The 16,246-nt window shown below is 55.5% G+C and overlaps 3 protein-coding genes across 3 annotated transcripts; 1 reads left to right on the top strand and 2 right to left on the bottom strand.

Moving 5' to 3' along the window:
* Positions 1–1,841: 1,841 nt before the first annotated feature.
* APOA4 (apolipoprotein A4) lies at positions 1,842–4,430 on the bottom strand. Its single transcript, XM_019713605.2, has 3 exons — positions 4,239–4,430; positions 3,750–3,876; positions 1,842–2,971 (listed from the first exon to the last, which is right to left on the bottom strand). Exons 1-3 carry the CDS (start codon positions 4,285–4,287, stop codon positions 1,999–2,001), a joined length of 1,149 nt encoding a protein of 382 aa, XP_019569164.1. The 5' UTR covers positions 4,288–4,430; the 3' UTR covers positions 1,842–1,998.
* Positions 4,431–8,254: 3,824 nt separating this feature from the next.
* Positions 8,255–10,712, top strand: APOC3 (apolipoprotein C3). Its single transcript, XM_019713600.2, has 4 exons — positions 8,255–8,339; positions 8,999–9,066; positions 9,215–9,338; positions 10,409–10,712. Exons 1-4 carry the CDS (start codon positions 8,308–8,310, stop codon positions 10,530–10,532), a joined length of 348 nt encoding a protein of 115 aa, XP_019569159.1. The 5' UTR covers positions 8,255–8,307; the 3' UTR covers positions 10,533–10,712.
* A 3,063-nt stretch (positions 10,713–13,775) lies between these two features.
* Positions 13,776–15,830, bottom strand: APOA1 (apolipoprotein A1). The gene is made up of 4 exons (XM_019713603.2): positions 15,746–15,830; positions 15,465–15,517; positions 15,120–15,273; positions 13,776–14,475 (listed from the first exon to the last, which is right to left on the bottom strand). The coding sequence occupies exons 2-4, from the start codon at positions 15,505–15,507 to the stop codon at positions 13,887–13,889; spliced, it is 786 nt and encodes a 261-aa protein (XP_019569162.2). The 5' UTR covers positions 15,508–15,517; positions 15,746–15,830; the 3' UTR covers positions 13,776–13,886.
* Positions 15,831–16,246: the final 416 nt, after the last annotated feature.

Genomic DNA, 16,246 nt, shown 5'->3' with positions numbered 1-16,246 from the left:
ACCTGCAGGAGGGCTCTGGGAGACTGTGGGGGAAACCATCAAAGACTCCTGTTCAGGACCAGGCTCTGGGAGATACTGAGGCCCCAGGGATCCCGGAGACAGCAGTCAGCCAGGAGGTCCTCACATGAGGTCTGAGAACATCTTTGAAGCTTTCAGAAACCTGCTAACCTTCTGTCCCGCTTCCTTTTAGTGCCATGTTCTGTTTGGCCCTTTCCTAAAGCCAGCCAGTAAACCTCCAGGTGCCCGGCGGATTATCAAGGTGTTTTCACAGGTCAGTTCCTGCCCTTCTCATGGGCCTGAGAGCAGCCAGGCCAGGGAGGCCCAAGGGTCTGCCCTTGGCCAGCTCTGGTGGCCTCATGTTACAGAGCATGCGACCTGGTGCCAGGGGGGACAAGGAGTGAGCAGAGAGAGGAAGTCCCACTTATTGGGCATCTTGTGCTGCAGTGGCAGCATCAACATGGGAACAGTTATTGCACGTTTATTTTGCCCCATGTTGTGCTAAGTGCTTAACATGCACCATTCCATCAAACCCTCACAGCTCTGTGCGCTGAGCACTAGCATTCCGATCTTCCAAAAGAGGTCAGACTATCTGCCTTAAATCACCCCATCATTAGCAGAAAAGCCAGGATTCAAACTCAGGTTTGCCTGATTCCCAAGTGGAACCCTTCCCAATAAACAGACGCTCAGGCTAACACAAGGGCCAGAGCGAGACAGGCCCGGGCCAGACCATACCTATGGGGCTACTGTCCTGAGAGCACCTTGTGAGGGAGGGCTGGAGGGAGGAGGCCCCAGAGCACTTGCCCCTGGGCCCTGCCCCCAGGGTGTGCTCTGGGTATCTTCAAGGAAAATCCTGAAAGGCCTGCACCCCACTCTGGGAAGGGAAAGGGTGTTGGGCTGAACTTGCAGACCTGGAGTCAGAGGTAACAGCCAGGATATAAGTCATTTGGTTTGAAAGAAGGCTTGAACTGGTTCTTCTTTGAATCGTCCTCCTAGAGGAGTCTGTGAGCCTCTGAGAGCTGGGGGGGGCGGGGGGGAATAGCCCTCTCCAGAGGCTGCAGCTGTCTACAGCTGGCTGCGCTGATGAGACTGCTTGGGGCTCAACTCCTCTTCCCCTGCAGTCCACCCCAGTAGCTGCCAACCTCAGCCCCAGACAGGCAGGCCCCTGCGCAGGTGCTGACTGCACACAGCACACGAGGGCCCCGCACGCCCCAGGCACCTGCTTCATCCCACCTCCCAGGACTCATCTATGTCTCTAGGCTTCATTCCTCAACTCTGGGAACCATGGGTTTAGCAGTCAAGACGTTTCTAAAATGAGCATGATCAATTTTATAATGGGAGTCAGGTGGGGTGGGGTGGATTAAACTAAAATTCACACGAATGAGGCACAGAAGAGCTAATGCAAGGAGGGGCAGTCTCCTCCACTGTGCCAGGAGTTCCCCAAAGCCAGGGACCATGTCTTTCTTACTTCCGTAGCCACCTCAGAGCAAAGCACAATGTCAGACTCATGTTCTCCAAAGGCTGTTTTGCTCATCGCCGGGTGCCTAGAATAGTGACTGGCACATTGAGGGCACTCAATCAATATTTGTTGGCTAAGTGCATATAACGGGCTGCCTATTTTGTCTTTGAATAATGTGTGACATCTTTTTCTACATCCCCCTTGGCACACTACCCACACCCCTCTCAGCACACCCTGCCCTCACCTCTCCCACAGTTTCATCTCCCCAGACCCGGTATCTCCCAAAGTGTCCCCTGCTGGCCCCTGCTAAGCTTTGCCAAGCAGTGATCTCCTCCCAGCCTCAAGCCCAGCAACAATGAGAAGTCAAACTACAAGCAGCCTGGGCTAGTTTCTCAGAAGTTTTATTGAGTAGCGAGAGAAAGTGTCACTTTCCACAGGACATGTGTCCTCAAGCTCGTACAAGAATTGCTTTGGGACAGATAGGCAGCCAGGCGGCAGGGCAGGGCAAGTGCCAGCGGTGGGGCGCGAGCACCAAGGGCAGCTCAGCTCTCCAGGGCGGCCTGCGCCTGCTCCTGCTGGGGGAGGGCCGGGAGCGCGTCCTGGCTGTCTTTCTCCTTGAGGGAGCTGAAGAAGGAGTTCACCTTGTCCCTCAGATCCTTCTCCAGGAAGCTCAAGTGGCCTTCCGCGTCCCCCGCATAGGGGCCCAGCGTCTGCCTGAGCTCCTCCACCTGCTGCACCAAAGCTTTGTTGAAGGTCTCGCCGTAGGGCTCCACTTTGCGGCGGAACTCCTCCACCTGCTGGTCCAGGTGGGCGTTCAGCTCCGCCAGCGACTTCTGCAGCCCCTCGGTGTTGCCCTTCAGCTTGCTCCGTACGTCCTCAGCCACGGGCACCAGCCTCTGCCGCAGCTCCTCTGCATTGGCCGAGATCTTGGTCTTCAGCTCCTCGGCGTTCTTCTTCATCTGGAAGGCCAGCCCCTCGAGCTGGTGGTTGAGCTTGTCCTGGACGTCCTGCGCGTAGGGAGCCAGACTGCGGCGCAGTTCTTCCACGTTCTGGTCGATCTTGACCTTCAGCTCATCTGCATAGGGAGTGAGGTGCCCCTTGAGCTCCTCCACGTTCTGGTCGATCTTGGCTTTGAGCTCATCAGCGTAGGGCGTCAGGGAGGCCTGCAGGTTGCCCACGTTCTCACGCAGCACGGTCTCCATGCGCTGCGCGTAGGGACTTAGCTGGCGTCGCAGCTGCTCCGCCTGTGTGCTGACCTGCGTGCGCAACTCATCCGCATAGGGCCCTAGGCGCTGCTGTAGGTGTCGCACGTTGTCCCCGATCTTCTGGCTGACCTCCTCGGCGTGGGGCCGCAGCCGGGTCCGCAGGTCCTCCAGCTCCTTCCGAATCTCCTCCTTTAGCTTCTCCGAATCCTTGGTCAGGCGTTCATGAAGATCCGTGGCGAAGGGCACCAGCTTCTTCTGCAGGTCGCTCGCGTAGGTATTCACTTCCCCAAGTTTGTCCTGGAAGAGGGTGCTGCCGGCAAAGGTCACAAGGGAGCCACGGTTACACTGGGCATTGCATGCCAGGACTCATCTCCTGATATAGCGCTCACCTTATTTATACACACCTGCCTAGGACAGGTGAGTGTTCAGGGGTACCAAGTTCACCCGTCTTTTCCCTGTGGCCTTGCCTATGGTGGATGATGATTTGAGAGAATGGATGTAATAGACTAAGTTATTGTACTGAAATTGTATGTCGGGATCGCCCCCTGAGTTTGAGTCACATTTATCATGTGACCTCGAACAGATTGCTTCCCTCTCCCTATCTGTAAAGCAAAGAATGGACTTTGACGTCCTTCCCAGCTGAGGTGTGCTGTGACACAGATCACATTCTCTAATGGAATGATCTGTTCTGGATGTCTTCCAGGGTCTTCTAGCCACACAACCGTGCTGGCTTCCTTGCATGTGCCCACCTTCAGAGGCTTCCCAAATATCCCTCCTCCCTTCCCATGACTTCACAGGGCCCTGTCCGTCTGGCATGTATTAGAACCCAGCCCTCACAGCATTGCCCTCCCTCCCTTTCTTCCATGAACCTCATTGCTAAGATATGGCCATTCGTCACACTGTAGAAAGTTCAAACAGGAAGACACCTTAGGGATTATCAGTCCAACCTCCCTGTTTGCATATGTGGATCCCAGGTCCGGAGACATCGGGGCCACCTAAGCTCAGGTCTCCTGCCTGTGAGCTCAGCCCTGGCCCACACATTGCATGGCCTGTGAGAAGCCCCACCCTGCAAGCTGTGCCCCTCTTACTTGAGCTGCTGGGTGAGCTCAGACTTCTGGAGATGCTCCACGGCCTCCTTGGCGTTGTTGCTCAGCTGGCTAAAGTAGTCCCACACCACGGTGGCCACCTGGTCGGCACTGACCTCCGCCCGAGCACCTGGGCAGGAAACAGAGCAACTCATGAGGACCTGTCCCCTTGTCCCTCTGCAGCAGTCCCGTGCTGCACATGGGATGACAGTGGGTGAGCCCAGCCACCGAGTTTACTCTCAGCTTGGCTACTTACAGGCCACAGGGGCATATGAAACTGGTATAGCACCAATGCCAGTGGGCCTACTGCTGCGAATGGCCCAGCTCTCCTGTGTGCTGCATAGAAACTGGGCTGCCCTGGGCGCCCAGCTGGGGACCAGCACATACTGGGAACTGTCCCCTGGCCTTGGCCCCAGACTCTTCACCCTGCCCCACTCAATGCAGCAAATGGGTCCTGTGTGAGAGCCCCATCCAAAGGCAGCTCCTACTCACCAGTGACAGCCACCAGGGCCAGGGTCAGGACCACAGCCTTCAGGAACATCCTGGGCTCCTTGCTGGGCTGGAAGAGTCCCGCACTGCACTGGATCCTTCCTGGAATCAGAGGAGCTGGAGGAGAGGTTCTCAGCTGGCTCACCTGTGCTGCCGTCTGAAATGACTGAAGCTCGGAGCCAGCCAGATATTTAAACCCCTGCCAGACTGCCCTCCTCACCTCCTCTCCCAGTGTGACTCCACGCTGGAAGGTGACACATTCCGAGGAGGCCTTTTGGACTTTTGTGACCTTAAGGCAACGTGGAAGCTGACAGCAGACTGGGGCTTAGGCAGCAGATAGAAGCAATTGTTCCCTGATTATGCCCCACCCAGTACAGAAAGGAGAGAGCCATGCGCTGCAGGACAAATGAGGCCCAGGGAACCCCTGAGCCCAGGACTGATGCCTCAGAGGCTCTGCTGGCAGCTCTGGGTCTGTGCCAGGCTTCAGGGGGAGGGCAGAGGTCACGTCTCCTCTGTCTACCCCGCACCCCCAAATCACCCAATCCTGACTCCATCTCAGAGCACCAGACACTGGACTGGGACACCCGAGGCCACAGATGGGGGCAGCGAGCTAAGATCCAGGGTTCTGGTCAAGGTGCGCCCAGGAGAAGGGCCCTTTGTGAGCCTGTGGGTAGGGCCCTGTGTTGAAAGGGTTAATTGTGAATGTGCTTCATGTGATCCAACCTGTCTCGTGGAGTCGGGTTACCTGGTACATTAAATGAGGTGTTTCTTGTGAAGTGAGTAGTACAGTTCCTGGCACAGACTAAGCACTAAAAATTTGTTGTTATAAATAACATTGTTTTCCTGATTTGGACCAAAGTCGGGAATACAGTAGAATGCTCACCCCTCCAGTGAGTCTGGCAGAGTGAGACCCAGCCCTCTGCAGGTCGCCAGGTATGCATGATACCAAGTGATGGATGGACAGCCCAAAGCCTGACTCCTGCCCACCAGCTGCACTCCCTGGGCAGGAGTGTCAGCTTGTGACGAATCACGGGAACTCACGGGAACTGAGGCTCTCAGGGGGCCTCTCACCCAGGTGGGGAGGGTTATGGTGGGGAGGTCCAGGAGGTCTTTTACTTGGACTTCTAACGTTCTCTCCAAAAGAGGGCACCTACACTATCGCAAAAAGATATCCATCCTCTCCTGGACCATGCCATGCTACCGTGAGTGACTATGGGATGAAATCCATCATATTGCACTGTTGGCTGCCCTCCATGAGCACAGTGCCTGGCGTGTTGTGGGGGGGGGGGGTCCCAATTATCTGCCATTAGAAGAGACCACATTGTGCTAACCCGGATTTACTGCATCTCCATTTGTTCACATACCAGAAATGGTTTGATGGCTTTCGGGATGAAGACAGCTAAAAGGCCTTCTGTTGCTTGCATCCCTTCTGCAGGGTCCCCATACCAGCCATGGTCACTGCGAGTGTCAGGGAGCTCCTCCTCCCTGGAGCAGTCCATGCTGTGTTGCAGTAGTTGTTGAGGGTTCAGATTCTGGAGTCAGACTGCCTGGTTTTGCATCTGGCTTCCCAACCCACTGTCTGTGTGACCTTGAGCAAGTCTTTTAGCCTCTCTGAGCCTCAGCTGCCTCCTAGGCTGTGAGGAGTCCTGAGATAATCTGTGCGACGTTTGGAACAGTGCCTGGTGCATAGTCAGTGCTGGTCATATGATACCCCTGAAAGGCTGACTCCCTGCAACACTGACCCATCAGTCCTGGTCCTGCTCCTGAATCAAGCACAGTCCAGCTTGGGGTGGGCAAAAAGGTCGATGCTCAGTGCCCCCATCCCTTTCCCTACCCCATGCCCCCAGGCCAGAGATGAGGAGGACAGTGAGTCATGAAGGACACCTCAGCTGCAGTTTGACCTCCTGGAACTTACAGTCTGAGCAGCAGATGCCGCCAGCATGTGACAGGTTCAGAGTTTGTCCATCTCCCTCACCTGGGTGTGCACATACTGGGAGTATCCTGTGCTGGTTTGAGTATGTCTGAGCATGTCTGCCAGGACATATGCAGATTTGTATAAGTGTGCAGATGTATTAGCTATCTGTGGGCACAAAGCTAAGGGCTAGAGCAAAGGGGCTGGCACAGGCAGTGCGTGCACCCATAGCTGTGGGGAGGCTCTGCTGACTCCTGATGTGTGGTGGGTGGGACGCCATTAATGATGCATGTATTTCCCAGAGTCTGCGGGCATGTTCTGTATCATTCTGTGAACAGATTAGTTCTGGGGGTGGGGAGAGTGCAGCCCTGTGCCCAGTCTTAGAGGGTACAAGTGCTGATGGAAGGAGCAGACTGTCTCCTCTGGGCCTCTGGTTCTCTTTGGGCCTGGTCCTATGGGTCATGGGATGGCCACATGTGGTAAGCACAAAGGGTACATGATGCTGGGCAAGTTGTATCCCTCTCTGAGCTTCAGTCTCCTTGTATGTACAACAGATAGACCTAAAGGTTGGTGAGGTGATCAGGCTGATAGTCCAGCATTACCTACAGCCACTCTCCTCTCCACCTGCAGGGGTCAAACCAGGGCTCAGCCCAGAGATTGGAGTCTAGAAGTACAGCTCAGGCCCAGCCAGGGACAGGCCCAGCCAGGAATAGGAAGTCACAGGAACACATGTCCCACATATGCTCCATACCAGCCCACATGCCAGGTCAGAACTAAAGGTGGGTAACTTTGGTTATAGTGGGAAGAATCCAGGTAAGATACGAGGAGGGACTTCCAGCGTGGAGAGGCATGACTCACCAGGGCTTCTGGCTGGCAGGGCTGGATCAGAGCTGCCCAGTCCAGCCTAGTGACAGGGACCAGGATAACAGAGGTTCATGTACTAAGCCTCACTTGGACACAAGTGGAAGCAAAGAGAGTCAACTGAACCCCAGAGGACCATTTATGGCCTCAGCTGGTCAACTGTCCTCTCCCCACACCTTTTATTCCCTAGAGAGGTCTGTGGGCCAAGCCCAGAGCGATCGCCTGGTTCCAGGAGCCAGGTGGGAGGGAGGGAGAGGAGAAGGTAGGGAGAGGCAGCTTAGGTTGGCCACTGAGAGGGCCCCTACCAAGATAGCCCTTACCTCTACAGAGACCCAGGCTGGGAGCTGGTAGGAGTGCTAAACCCTTTGAAAGAGACAAGGTCCCAGGCCTCAGGGCATGTTGTGACCCAGCAGCATGGGCCCACACACCTGGCTTCTCTAGCAGGTCAGTACCACCCTGCTGGGGCTTCTGACCGGGCTGCTATTTCCAAGCTGAGGAATCTGCATCCCGTGGTGAGAGGTCCTCAGCACTGGGACTCGATCCCAGCTGCCACAGTTTGGGGAGGGCCCCAGCCACGAGCCCAGCTCCTGCCACAGGAATGTTATCTGTGGGTCCAGAGGGCAAGGTGAAGAGAGGGGAGGCGGGGCAGGACAAAGGCCTCGGGCTCAGAGTGGCCTTGGCCCTTCTCCCACAACCCCTCCCCTGGGCCAGGTCAGGGAGGCCTCTGGGTAAGTGGCACTGGGATTGAAACCAGAGATGGAGATGCTGGGGAGGGGTGCTATATGAACTCAGTTGTGTAACCCTCCCCACACAAGCCTCTGCCTTCTGTGACTTCACTCTAGATACCCCAATCCCAACACCCTGAGCATTTTCCTCCACCATCCCCCCAGTTCAGGCTGTTTTCAGGGCCTGGGGGTGGGAGAGGAAGGGACCAAATGTGAAGGGTAAGGTGGACCTAGAGACCCCTGGCTTGTCCCCTCAGCCTCTCTCCCATCTCACCAACCTCTCCCTAGGGAGCCAGGCTGCTTGGAATGAATGGGGTCTCCCTGGGCTCCATACCTCCCCCCACCCCTGGTTCCTGAGCCCATCTGGGCTGCAGGGATGGCAGGAGAGTAGCATGGGCACTCCCAGCCTTCTAGAGATTTCCCAACTCTCCCAGCAGGCCTGGCTGCACCTGACTACCCTGCCTCAGGCGCTGGTCTAGACTGATCAGCAGGTGACCTTTGCCCGGCTCGCTGGGCCCTAAGTGCTCACTGACCTGGGACAATATAAAAGAGGTCAGAGCCCTCTTGTCTGCCTATGCAGTTCCTTCCAAGAAGCAGCTACTCCAGGTAATGCCCCTGGGGAGGGGGACATGGGGGGTCAGAGAGAAGGTTGGAGTGGGGGAGAGGAGGGTCTCTGTCGGCCCAGCCAGCAAAGCCTGGAGTAGGAAGAGCTTGCTAAAGCCAAGGAAGACTTAGGGCTTGATGAGCGGCCCCCACCTCCAATCGCACACTGGTGGAAACTGAGGCCCGTGGAGGAGAGGTGACTTGCCCAAAGCTACACGGAGTAGGGTGGCAGAACTGGGACTGGAACTGGCTGCAGAGCTGTTCACTGTCCCCTCGTTCAGCGCATTTAGGACTGGAAGAAGCCTTAGACACCCCAGTCCTATCGCAGACAGAAAAACTCAGGCATGGAGACGGGCAGAAATCCACCCAAAGTCATACAGCATATTTGTTAGTAGCAGAAACTAGGCCAGAACCCAGGTATCCTGATTCTTAGTCTGGTGGGTTTTCTGCTCCATCCCATCTCTCCTCCCTTCTGGGCTGAGTCTCCCTGAGTCCCCTTTCTGAATGCCTTTCATCTCCCTGTATTAGCATGGGTGCAGGCCCTCTCTCCGCCTGGTTTGATCCAGGTCAGTTCCACGTTAGGGGCCATGCCACTTCCCCAGGGAGGGCCGAGAGGTGGAGGGGGGCACTTGGGGTACCCCTCACAGGACACTTCCCTGCAGGAGCAGAAGTACCATGCGGCCCAGGGTCATCCTCATTGCTACCCTCCTGGCTCTCCTGGCCTCTGCCCGTAAGCTACTTGTGGGGGATGGGCTGGGGGCAGGTGGGGGCAGCTGTCTACCCGGAGGACCTTTGAGAGGTGGCTTGGTGATCCCGGGCACTGATGAGTGGCCAGGCAGGAGCCCGGGGTACCCAACTCAGCCCTGCTGTTCTCGCAGGAGCCTTGGAGGCCGAGGATGCCTCCCTTTTGGGCTTCATGCAGGGCTACGTGCAGCAAGCCAGCAAGACAGCCCAGGATGCCCTGGCCAACATGCAGGAGTCCCAGGTGGCCCAGCACGCCAGGTATGCCCTCACTTCCCTGTCCTTGACACCAGCTCCCTCAGGTCCCACCTGCCTTTCACTTAGTGATAGCCCTGGCCATGGGGCTGTGGCTCTCCCACGCCCACCGAGGACTTGCACCTCTCTGAGCTTCCATGTTCTGGTTTACAAAACAGGGTTCCCTCACAGGGCTTTTTCAGGCTGCCGTGGAGAGATGACAGAGGCGTCTGTCTCCTCCTGGCCTCTTCTCCCTTTGCTGTCCCTCCTTTCTCCCTCAGGTGCCCTGCATGGTTCTAAGAAAGACCATTTTAGCCCTCATTTCCATTTTTGTTTTCTGACAGTCTGACTAGAGGTTTGGCTAGGAGGCTCCACCTGACCCAGTTTCAGCCCAGCGTGTTTGTGTGTGTTTCTGCTTGTTCCCAGCCCTGGGGCCCCCTGTGAGCAGAAGTCTGTCCCTCCTCCACCACCCTGCCCCTGCCTTCTATTCCTCTCCTCTCCCCACCAGCACTGACCAACATTTACCATTTATGTAGCAGAGGCATTCACACACATTCTTGCTCCTCAGAGCCAGCTGTGGAGTCAGGTATTATTTCCCCCATTTTGCAGGTGAGAAAATCAAGGCTCCGACAGGTTATGTGACCTGCCCCTGATCACAAAGCTAATTAATGCTCTAATGATTTTCCAAATGAGAGACTGCTTCCCTCTGCCCCATCCCACTCAAGGGCCACCAAGTTGTATAACTCCTGGGGACATCATTTGCCTAGGACAGAATGACAGCCCTGACCTTACACATCTCTTTGCCCAATCGTTCCTCTCCAGCTTTTCTCAGATCAGTGGGGGCACAAATGTGCACCCCAATCTGGAGAAATAAGAGCTGGATTTGAGCTAGGGTCCCATCACCACCTTCTGCATCTGTTCTGCCTGGGTGGAGTCATGGCGGACCCTGATTGAGGTCTCAGGGGTATTGCTGGGTGAGGTTGAGAGGATGGCGGGAGAGGCAGTGGGGATATGGTGGGGGCCCCGTGGTGGCTGCTGCGCACAGATGAACCCTCACCCCCACCTCTATTGTTCCCCCTCACTGATTTCACCCCCAGGGACTGGATGACTGAAGGCCTCACCTCCCTGAAAGACTACTGGAGCACACTTACGGGCACGTTCTCTGGGTTCTGGAATTCGACCTCTGAGGCCCTATCAGCTCCAGACTCTGAGGCCATCTGAGCCCTCGACACCCCCAGTTCGCCTGCCCATCCAGGCTCTTTGGGTCCTGCAGCTTCCAGGGCTGCCCCCGACACTCACTTGAAAGGGACAGCATTCTCAGTGTCCTCTCACCCCACTCCCCAGACCTGACCCACCTGACCCAGGCATGCTGTCCTCCCAATAAACAAGAAGCTGCTGTGAGTGGGCTGTCCCATGTGTGCCATGTATGTTTGGTCGTGGGCATATTTGGGCTGTTCTGTGAGCGGGCACTGGACTGACCCCACCTCAGGCAGGCCTGGGGCCAGTGGCTGGCCCACCTCTTAGTGTCTGGGTGGTGTCTGGGCCCCAGCTTCTTCATCTGTAAGGTAGGAGGAACCCCACCTACCCTGCCTGCCTCGACAGGTTTATGTGGAGGGGCAAATGGAATAATAGGTGTGACAATACTTTGATAAACTGTCAAATGCTGTACAACATGAGTGTGTGCTCTATGCACGGCACTGTGCCTGGCATGTTTATGTCATCGTCAGAGCTGACACTGTGTGTATTCACCAAAATGATGGAGCTGACTCACACTACTTGGGCTGCCTGGCCTTCTCAACCACACTTGAGGGAAGGAGGCTGCTGGGGTAGTGGTTAGAGTAAGTTACAACTAGGCTCTAGTCTTGGCTCCATCATGTTATATCAGCTTCAGTTTCTTGCCTGTAAAGTGGACACAATAATATCCCCTCCATTATAGGTTTGTTGGATGGATGGATGGATGGATGGATGGATGGATGGATGGATGGATGAACAAGTGAATGAATCAATCAATGAAATGAGACTGTGCATAGTACCTGGCACATCAAAGGTACCTGGTAAATGGTTGTCTTTGTTGCTATAGGCTGAGCTGATTGCCCTTGGGACCAGGATTGGAGTGGGAGAGGGGGGCTCCTGGGAATTAAGAAGGAACCAAAGGTCACCCACAGAAGCTGCTTCGCTTGTGTCCCCACCACCTAACAGATGTTCATATCAGAGAGTTCCAGAAGCACACTCTACTAGAGCAGGTCCCCTGCTCTTCCAGTGCAAAAACTGAGGCTCAGAAAAGTGAAAGCACTTGTCCAACATCACAGAATCAGCAGACAACAGACCAAGACCTCTGCCCATATTTTTCTCAGCTGACACAGAAAGAGGCTGAGTTACTCCTATGCCTGGTTGCGGAGGGCTCCCTAACAGATCTTGGAGGTGTTCTTACGAGGTCAGACAATTAAGTTCACGAACTCATCCTAGAAAAAGTGCTACATGACTCATTGCTGAATATCACTATGGTCACCTTAGAAGTCCTCCCCTTGGGAAGCTATGCACCAACACCAGCACTCAGTCCACCCTTCAAAGCAATTTTGGAACTTTTTTTCTGGAATGGCCATCAGAGCTGTTGTTGTATTACCCTTGATATCCTGAATGTCATCAAAATGTCTTCCTTTCAATATTTCCTTTATCTCCAGGTAAAGAAAGAAGTCATTGGGGGCCAGATCAGGCGAGTAGGGAGGGTGTTTCAATACAGTCTATTTGTTTGCTAGCTAAAAACTCCCTCACAGACAGTGCCCTGTGAGCTGGTGCATTGTCATGATGTAAGAGCCATGAATTGTTGGCGAAAAGTTCAGGTCGTCTAACTTTTTCATGCAGCCTTTTCAGCACTTCCAAATAGGAAACTTGGTTAACTGTTTATCCACTTGGTACAAATTCACAATGAAGAATCTCTCTGATATCAAAAAAAGGTTAGAAACATTGTTGCAACAAGTTTGCGAACTTAATTGTCACACCTGTACATCCAGCCCCACTGAAAGACTTCTGTTCTCTCTTTGGAAATCCATCTGGGCTTTTCTTCTGGCCCAGCTGGGCCAGGGACCCCAGCACCCACACCTGGGAAATGTTCTCACTCAAATCTGGGCTTGATACCTATTGTTGTAGCTCAGAATGGTTAGGAACTAAAAAGCCTGCTGGTTTATCCAAGAGTTAAGACACACTGGAGATGGAGGAGGGGCAATTATCCAGTGGCTTGCACCAGGGGGCAAAGGCCCTGAGGGGAGAGCGTAGGGAAGGCTCCATGAAGGCACTGTCCAGACCTTTGAAGATCTGTGAAGCCATGTGCACACAGGGGCTCTACGTACCTGAGAGTGAAGAGGGGCTGTCTGCGAACAAGGACGTACACAGGAGAACGTGCATGTATGTGTGCACACCCAGATCAACATGAGTGCCTGGCCACACACTTGTTTTTTTAAAATAACCACGGATTTCCAGGGGCAAATGGGTCTGAAAGGGGCAACCTAGCCCATCCAGCTCTTCAACTTTGGTGAGTGACTTCCCAACTCCAAGTTCTAGCCTCCTCATCCATACCATGGTTTTAATGACTGTCTACCCAGGATTTGGGGAAAGATGCCGTGAGATCATGGATACTGAAAGCATTTTGAAAATTAAAATGTGCTGATTCCCTGTAAGATGTGGTGATTATTTTTCTGACTCAGGCCAGAGCTGGCAGAAAAAGGAGTGGCAGGGCTTGGAGCCCCAAAAGCAGGCTGGTTGGCTTGCACAGCCCTGCCTGAGGACACAGTGGCTGTTTCAGGGGTAGGGTGGGATTGTGAGGAGTGGCAGACTGCCCTTGTGAAAAAAAGAAAAGGGAAGCATTTGTTTAAGTGTTGTTGAATTAATAAAGGAGGAAGGAGCAAGGCCCAAACTCTTCATTTGAACCTGCCCAAATCCTTGAAGTCCCAATGGCTCCCTGAGGCTCTCCCCAGACTGCCCAGAGCCAGAGGGCTGGGAGAGGCTCCTGTCCTCTGCCCAAGGGAGCACCTCTGCAGACAGGGAACCCACTTCTCTCAGCAAAGCCAACCTGCCTCCTTGCCCTGTTCAGACAGGGCTGCAGTACTGATTGTTTGAAGTTCTTTCAGGGCACCTAACATTGAATTATCTATCGCTTTGCCTGGTCCTTCCTGCTCCCCCTAGAAGGCGTCTCATACTACCTCACTCCTAAGCAGCCAGGGTCCAGCAGCCCCTCTGACATTAAGACCCTGAGAGGCCTAGGTTCTGAACTGAAGAGCTCCGACTGGAAAATTAACGGGGCAGTCCCTGCCCTCTGGTCAAGGGCCCCTGCGGGGGTTCCCCAGACGTCCCCTCCAGCGGCCCTCACCCCGCCCCCATTTTCCCAAGACAGAATTTTATTTTGGAGAACTTTTTATTGTTTAAAAATCATAATCGAAGCTTCAAAAAACATACAACCCAACACATACGTCCCGCTTTGGAAACGTTTATTCTAAGAAACCGAGCGATGGGAAGGGGTACCCGAAGAGAGGGCCCCTCGGGTCCTGGGGCCAGGAGGAGTCCCAGGGAGCACAGGGTGTCTCACTGGGGGGTTAGCTTCTTGGTGACCTCTTCGACGCTGACCTTGAAGGCCTCCCAGAAGGGCAGCAGGCCCTGGCGGAGGTCCTCCAGTGCGGGCTTGACCGTCTTGCCCAGCTCTTCCAGCCGCTTGCTGGCCTTGCTGTGGTAATCAGACAGGGTGGCGCTGCTGTCCTTGAGCTCCTGCAGCCGGGTGGCCAGGCGCCCGCGCAGCTCGTCGCTGTAAGGCGCCAGCTTCAGGCGCCACGCGTTCACTTGGCTGCGCGCGAGGTCGCGCAGTTCCTCGCCCAGCGGGCTCAGCTTCTCCTGCAGGCCCTGCAGCCCCCGGCGCGCGCCGGCGCGGAGCTCCTCGCCCAGCGGGCTCACCTTCTGGCGGTAGTACTCCACCTCCTCGTGCCACTTCTTCTGGAAGTCGTCCAGGTACGGCTGCGCCTTCTTCTTCACCTCCTCCAGATCTTTGCTCATCTCCTGCCTCAGCACCTCTGTCTCCTTTTCCAGGGTGTCCCAGAACTCCTGGGGAACCAGGCCCAGATGTTCGCGCACTTTGGTGACCGCGGTGCTCAAACTGCCCAAGTTGTCCAGGAGTTTCAGGCTGGAGGGGCGGAGAGAGAGGGCCTCAGGGGGGACCTCCTGGGCACCCTGGACACCCCCGGAGCCGCAGGCTCAGTGCCTCAGCTTACTTGTGGCGGGACCTGGGCAAAACTTGTCCCGGAACGTGCAGTAGCTGTGGGTCCGACCGGGCCTGGCTTTTCCCCCACACTGTCGCTCCCAACGCATCCGCAGTCTCCCCCCACCCGCCACCACATCCCATTGTATAGATGGACTGAAGAGCTAGTGAGAGACAGCTGGATTTTCTGTCCAGTCTTGTCTGCCCCCAAAGCTGGGCCATTTAAGGACCTCATCTCTATGCTTTCAGACCATTCTCCTCTCTGAAGACAGCCATCCCTGTTGCTAAGTAGCAGCAGAGAAGGAAGTTAAGAATGGGAAGGGGTTTGCTGCACTTGCAGGCAGAATGTGGTGCTGAGATTACTAACCAGGCAGTGCTGGTCTGTTGCTTGTTAGGAGGCTGTGACCCAGCTTGCGAATCGCATTCCTGTTTCTCCATCCAGGCCTTCTATGGGGCCCATCAAATAGCAGGTGAGGATTCGGCCAGTCTGGCTACATCTTCCCACAGGTCTCTCTGTTCCCTAGACCAGCAGCCCCTGCCCCGTCCCAGGCCCCAGGCTGGGTCCTTACTTTAGCTGTTTACCCAAAGCAGACTCTTCAAACTGGGCCACAAACTCTATGCCGCCTTCTTTGATTGAGTCCACATACACGGTGGCTAAATCCTTCACTCGATCCCATTGTGACTGAGCTTCGTCTTGCTGCCAGAAATGCCGAGCCTGGCTCCCTGGGGGTGAGAGGGGAAACTCAGATCAGTCCCGCTCTGGGTCAGAATCTGAGCTGAAAGGCCAGGCTTGGAGGCAGCAGAGAGGGGGCTGGTGAGAGATTCTGCTCCCTGTGCCCAGGAGGGTAGACCACAGGGGTTTGGGGAGAAGGACTCCCCGGATGACTGGCTTCCTAGGTTAGGGGGGCACCTACCCGTGAGGAAGAGCGCAGCCAAGGTCAGCACCACGGCTTTCATCCTGGGTGACCTGGAGGAGAAGAGGGGACTGTATGAGCGGGTGGGCCTCTGGCATGGAGGAGCTCTGTGTTCCCCCACACATTCCAGGCAGGGGAAGAGGAGGAAGGTTACAGAGAAGGCCTCACGTATCCAGAGCCCCAGCATGGGGCAGAGTCTAGAGCCAAGATCCCAGAGCCTGAGCCTCCAATGCCTAGAGCTGGGGAAGCCAGAGGAACCTGGGGCCGGCAGCAGCGCTTACCTGGAGCAGCACTTCAGCAGTGGCTGTGCCGCAGTGCTCCCCTGGCCTATTTATGTCTCCAGCAGGGGCCGGGCTGGGAGGCTGATTAGCCCAGCCCCGGCCTTGCTGCTCCTCACTGGTCCCAGCAGCGATGTGGAACTTAAGAGTTCAAGGATCAGCTCTGCCCCTGGAGCCCGGCAAATAGAGTGGGCAAACAGGAAGCCGTGGGGGCTGCAGCGCCAGGGATCAAGGGTTCAGGACGGTGTGGGAGCGGGTGGTTGCAGGCACGCAGGTCCGCAAGGGTGGGGGTTAGCTGAACCCATCCCCTTCTCTATGGAGGGAAGTGAGTCCCCACCATTGTTCATTGTGCCTCACAGCTGGGGAGAGGAGAGGGAAGGAAGGAAAATCCACAAGCTGGCCTGGAGGGCAGGCACTCCTCAGGAGATGCTCCCCTCACATTCCAGGGAGATGACTTCACATGCACCCCACCCCTCCCCTCCAAGGGCAAGACCGCCACCAGCA

Source organism: Rhinolophus sinicus, linkage group LG06 (assembly GCF_036562045.2).
Source record: "Rhinolophus sinicus isolate RSC01 linkage group LG06, ASM3656204v1, whole genome shotgun sequence".
NCBI lineage: Eukaryota > Metazoa > Chordata > Mammalia > Chiroptera > Rhinolophidae > Rhinolophus > Rhinolophus sinicus.
Note: the sequence above shows the minus strand (reverse complement) of the source record. Positions and strands in the feature narration are given on the sequence as shown.

Excerpts from the sequence above, each read along its gene's own strand:
- APOA4 (XM_019713605.2), bottom strand. The coding sequence starts at position 4,287 with ATGTTCCTGAAGGCTGTGGTCCTGACCCTGGCCCTGGTGGCTGTCACT. Across the intron at positions 3,877-4,238 it reads GGCCCTGGTGGCTGTCACTG|GTGCTCGGGCGGAGGTCAGT; the intron begins GTGAGTAGGAGC and ends TTTCCTGCCCAG. Across the intron at positions 2,972-3,749 it reads GAGCTCACCCAGCAGCTCAA|CACCCTCTTCCAGGACAAAC; the intron begins GTAAGAGGGGCA and ends CTTTGCCGGCAG.
- APOC3 (XM_019713600.2), top strand. The coding sequence starts at position 8,308 with ATGCAGTTCCTTCCAAGAAGCAGCTACTCCAG. Across the intron at positions 8,340-8,998 it reads CCAAGAAGCAGCTACTCCAG|GAGCAGAAGTACCATGCGGC; the intron begins GTAATGCCCCTG and ends ACTTCCCTGCAG. Across the intron at positions 9,339-10,408 it reads CAGGTGGCCCAGCACGCCAG|GGACTGGATGACTGAAGGCC; the intron begins GTATGCCCTCAC and ends TTTCACCCCCAG.
- APOA1 (XM_019713603.2), bottom strand. The coding sequence starts at position 15,507 with ATGAAAGCCGTGGTGCTGACCTTGGCTGCGCTCTTCCTCACGG. Across the intron at positions 15,274-15,464 it reads GGCTGCGCTCTTCCTCACGG|GGAGCCAGGCTCGGCATTTC; the intron begins GTAGGTGCCCCC and ends TCTCACCCCCAG. Across the intron at positions 14,476-15,119 it reads GCTTTGGGTAAACAGCTAAA|CCTGAAACTCCTGGACAACT; the intron begins GTAAGGACCCAG and ends CCGCCCCTCCAG.